General features: G+C 33.8%; 1 protein-coding gene across 2 annotated transcripts in view; it reads right to left on the bottom strand.

The window, feature by feature from the left end:
- LOC106752515 (importin subunit alpha-9) overlaps positions 1-3,085 on the bottom strand; it is a 7,384-nt gene extending 4,299 nt beyond the window's left edge. The window contains exons 1-6 of one of the 2 annotated variants that reach the window (XM_014634210.2): positions 2,937-3,085; positions 2,553-2,775; positions 1,636-1,789; positions 1,395-1,497; positions 932-1,116; positions 544-623 (exon numbers count right to left, since the gene is read on the bottom strand). In XM_014634210.2, coding sequence (XP_014489696.1) covers positions 544-623; positions 932-1,116; positions 1,395-1,497; positions 1,636-1,789; positions 2,553-2,775; positions 2,937-2,988 — 797 coding nt within the window. In that variant the 5' untranslated portion in view covers positions 2,989-3,085. The remainder of the gene's footprint in view (positions 1-543; positions 624-931; positions 1,117-1,394; positions 1,498-1,635; positions 1,790-2,552; positions 2,776-2,936) is intronic. The other variant, XM_014634209.2, reaches the window with a different exon arrangement.
- Between the last annotated feature and the right edge of the window lie 1,450 nt (positions 3,086-4,535).

Genomic DNA, 4,535 nt, shown 5'->3' with positions numbered 1-4,535 from the left:
ATATTGTGTCTAGGGTTACTCTAATTATCATGATTATATTGTGTCTAGGGTTACTCTAATTATCATGATTATATTGTGTCTAGATTACTCTAATTATCATGATTATATTGTGTCTAGGTTACTCTAATTATCATNTACTCTTGTATCAATTTATTATTATAAATAGAAGATTATGAGAGGGATTAATCAAGCCCTCTAGAATTATTTTACAGTTTAATTCTCAAGTGTTATAATACTAAAGAGGATTTCAACTATCATCACTTCTGTCTTTAAGCTCATAATAAACCAATAGAAAATTGAACTTTATAAGCATACAAATTTCAGTTTCAAGGACTTCATCCAAACAAGTCAGGACATTACAAAGATAATTTTGCTAACATCAATAAGAAAAAGTTTAATGGGGAATGAAATGGCACATTACTTGAGAAGGTTTTCACTGATATTAATTCAATTCACATTGTTGCCAGAAATCAGACCAAAGCTAACACTGCTACAGACTAGAAATGACTAAGATAATATAAGTAGTCCCAAAGTAATACTCACGATTTCCTCAAGTGCCGAATGATTGCCTCCAATACTCCCTCAGCACGAACGAGTTCTGTAGCAGCTTTAGGATCTGGGCCCTGCATGCAAAACATACTAAAGTCAGGTTAAGTTTCCAGAAAGGAAATCATGTCATGGAAAACAAATGTTCACAAATAAAAAATGCATATGGAATGTTACATCTTACACAAATTATAATGCAAAAGAAATCACAAATTTAATCACAACAAAATGCATTTCAGAGAAAATGACCCCATACAAGCAAATGGACCATGAATAAGGTTAGACAGCTGAAGTAGAACAGCCATTGTTAAAGAGTTGTAACAAAAAGGTCAATCGAAACAAACAATATGTTAAAAGCAAGTTATTTAATTCATGTATCTGAAACCTTTATTAGGTTAGACAAAGCCCAGGCAGCTGTTCTAACAGTAGAACCTCTGTCTGGTAGCATCATTCTTGCAAGAGGTAGTAAAGCCCCTTGAACAAGCAGAACATTCCTCAGCTCATCACCTTCACCAGCCACATTTCCTAGAGCCCAAGCACACTGTTCAGCAACAGGTGGGTAACTCTTTTCTGCATAAGACCATTCATGAATTTAAAAGGTAACTGTAAATACTAAAATAGTCTCAACCTTCAAGAACAACTTTGTTATAATAATGCTGAATAGAGTATAAAAGAGGACAGTTACAAAAAATAATTATGTTTCCATCCCTTTCAGATACGACAATATTTACAATTCTTTAAAAATTCAAGCTATAAAAGTTCCTATTAATCTTTATCATATACAAATATAAATAAAAATAATAATTAACTTCTGTAAAGGCAAAAGGAATCTCAAAGTGATCACTCACCCCCAAGATGAGCAATAAGTAAGGGCAAGGCAGGCAACAATGCTTTTGTTTCTTCTGGATTCCCTGCAGCAATATTTGTGAGACACCAAGCTGCCTCAAGCAACTGCAGAAGGCATTAACCCCAATAAGTAAGCTCTAAGAAAAATTCTTCCCAGTACTGATCCCATACAATACGCATAGCAAGCATAGGTAAGCCTTTTGTGACATTGAACACCATTTAAAGGAAGAAGAAACTTCAGACCTGTTCATCTGGAGAACCAAACGAAAGACACTGCACAAGAATGGGTACAGCTCCAGCTTTAAGAGCAGACTCAACAGGAGGAAATTCAGATCTTGATAGCAAACGCCTTAATTCTTGAAGGGCCCCAACTCTTTTCTTCACCGCAACCTTCCCCCTATTGATTGAACACATAAAAGGAAATGCTTAAGCCAAAGTTAATGAATATAAGAACTACATTGACACAATTTAAGTCTTTCTCAGTTTGTATAAAGACATAGCCAAGACAATACTGAAAGATTTGGTAAAAGACCAGTCTAGGACTACAATATAAAAGAAATAAAACAACAAAACACCAATATTTTGTTGTATAAGTTTCCTTCATTCCTAGATCAGCCCAAGTCAATCAGAAGACTCGTAACATTAGGTGGGTTTTACAACCTCAGACCAACAAAACTATTGGCTAATTATATGTTTCAACTACACAATTTAAAATTAAAGAATTTCACAAAGTAGCAAGTACTTTGGCCCCATTTACTCATAATAGTAGTCCTCTGAGTTCACCACAAACTACAAATAATTTACTAAACCTCTTTCATTGTCTTACCACAACCACCTCTGTTTGGATTAACCTCTCCACAAACACTGCAGAAGAAGAAAATAAGAAACAAAAAATAGAAATTAACTTTCACCACAAGCTAAAATTAGCTTATGCATAAGCTAAAAACAATTCGGGGAGACTTCGGGAGGAATCAACTCCAAATTAGCTCATCCATAAGCTAAACATAATCCGCTTACAAGAGAAATTAATTTCATCTTTTCTTCTCCGAAAGCTCATGGAGAAGTTTTCTCCCAAAAGTAAAAACAAAGCCGAATCCCAAAACAACCAACACTTCCAGCAAGATGAACATTATAGACCCAACGAGTTCGGAAGAGCTTACTGAAAAGCAAGGGCAGATTTCAAATTTTCCACGGCTACTGAAGTCTGAGACTCCAAAATAGACAGCTCTTCATCAATTAACATGTCACTGTCAATGGCAACTTCGAAATCGCCACCACCAATGCCCACTCTGCAGAGTCTTTTCGCTCGCATCAGCGATTCCCTCCTTTCTTTCCTAACTGTGACTGCATGCTCTCGTCTCCTACTGGCGGCGGCATTCCCAACTGAAACAAAACAAAACAAAAAAACACGCGATTGAATCTCTCAATTAGGTTTATTGTCAGTTCAAAAACGGACTTTTACAAACCTTAGCATTTGTCTCTGATTTGTTTTTTCAACTTTGAACGGCTGAGAAGTGAAAATCTAAGGATGAATATAAACGCACCTGAGGACTTTATAGGATCCCTCCTGTTAGAAGTGAGACCGGAATCGGCCATTGCAGAGAAGCTTAGCGAGTATGCTTGTTACGTTCTGCGAGTGAAGGGTTTTTGCAAAACTGACCGGTGAGTAAGTAAAAGGTTTTCCGTGAAAGAACGGGTAACAATAGTAATTTTTATACGAACCTGTTAAAGAAAAAAAAAAAGTTAATATTAATATATAGTCAATTTTAAAATATAGATATTTTTAGTATTAATTATTAATAATTAAATTAAATTAACAGAATTAAAATAAATATATTAAAATTTTAATTGCTTTATTACATTAAAAATGAAATATAATAATATTTATTATATTAAATTTATTATTCATTCTAGAAGAATTTTTAAGTATAATGATGTGCCTTGGAGTTGTTAAAGTAACGGAAAATATTAGAACATTTAATATTATGGAATACATGTTTTATGATATTGTAATACTAAGTCAGAATATATTTCTATGCACGAAAATATATTTTTGATTAGCATTTTATATTCTTTGAAATATTCTTAAATTTTGAAATGATTAAAAAATAAAATCAGAATGTAAGGTGTAATAGAATTAAAAATAGCTTCTTCTATTTATATGAAAACGTAATTTTTCAACGCTACTGCTAAAAAGAATTGTAACGATAAAAAAAAAATAGTATTTTAGATTTGATAATAGTTTAAAATACTGATATTCATTATTATAATATTAAAGTGTTTTCTTATAAATAGAAAGTTTTATCTTAAAATATTCTAAACATTCTTTATTTAGAATTTTCTAATTTCTTTTAGAGATTTTTTTGTTGGTTAGATTGAAGATTTTTAAAATGATCTTTTTATGAATTTCTTTTTTTGTTTAATTAGTTTCTTCTACTAAGTAGATGGTGTTGGGTACTGTACGGGATACGGTCGGTCGATCACCGAGCGGCTATGACAGACGAACGACCGATTACTAAGACCGTAATTGGGTTTTATTGGGCCTAATATTACTGGGCCGAATATTATTGGGCTCATAGCCCATTCCACTAATCTAAAATATATTTTTAATCTAAAATATATTTTTGAAGATACTGAGAATCAAATAATATCGAATAATATCTAACGATAAAGATAAAAAAAAGTTATTAGCTGAAATCAAGTAAGTTGTTAATATTTTATTCTGTTTACGTTCTGTTTATCTTATATCGTCTCAAGGTCTATAAATAAAGAACCAAGGACTCCAAACAAGGTACGCCTACAATCACCACAGTCTCTACTTTCATCATCAACAATTCCTCTATTAAATTGTCTCGCTCTGAGCATTGCTTTGTTGAGAGACGAGAGCCTCCTAATACAGACGTCTAACTTGAGCGTCGGAGTGCCTGTGCAAGTACCTCCCCCCTTCGCTCAGAGATCGGAGTACAACGGTACAGCAGAACTCAGGTTAGTGTCTCGGTCCCCAAAAATATCTACCGAAACATTTTGGCGCCCACCGTGGGGCCGAGACTTGAAGAAACCCAATGGTGACCACGAGGAGCATAGAGATCCCCAACCAAACAGATATGATCAGAGAATTGCGAGCACAACTGGAAGAGCAAGCC

This window comes from Vigna radiata, unplaced genomic scaffold, assembly GCF_000741045.1.
Source record: "Vigna radiata var. radiata cultivar VC1973A unplaced genomic scaffold, Vradiata_ver6 scaffold_155, whole genome shotgun sequence".
In the NCBI taxonomy this organism is placed as follows: Eukaryota; Viridiplantae; Streptophyta; class Magnoliopsida; order Fabales; family Fabaceae; genus Vigna; species Vigna radiata.
This window is presented reverse-complemented; position numbering and strand designations above follow the sequence as displayed.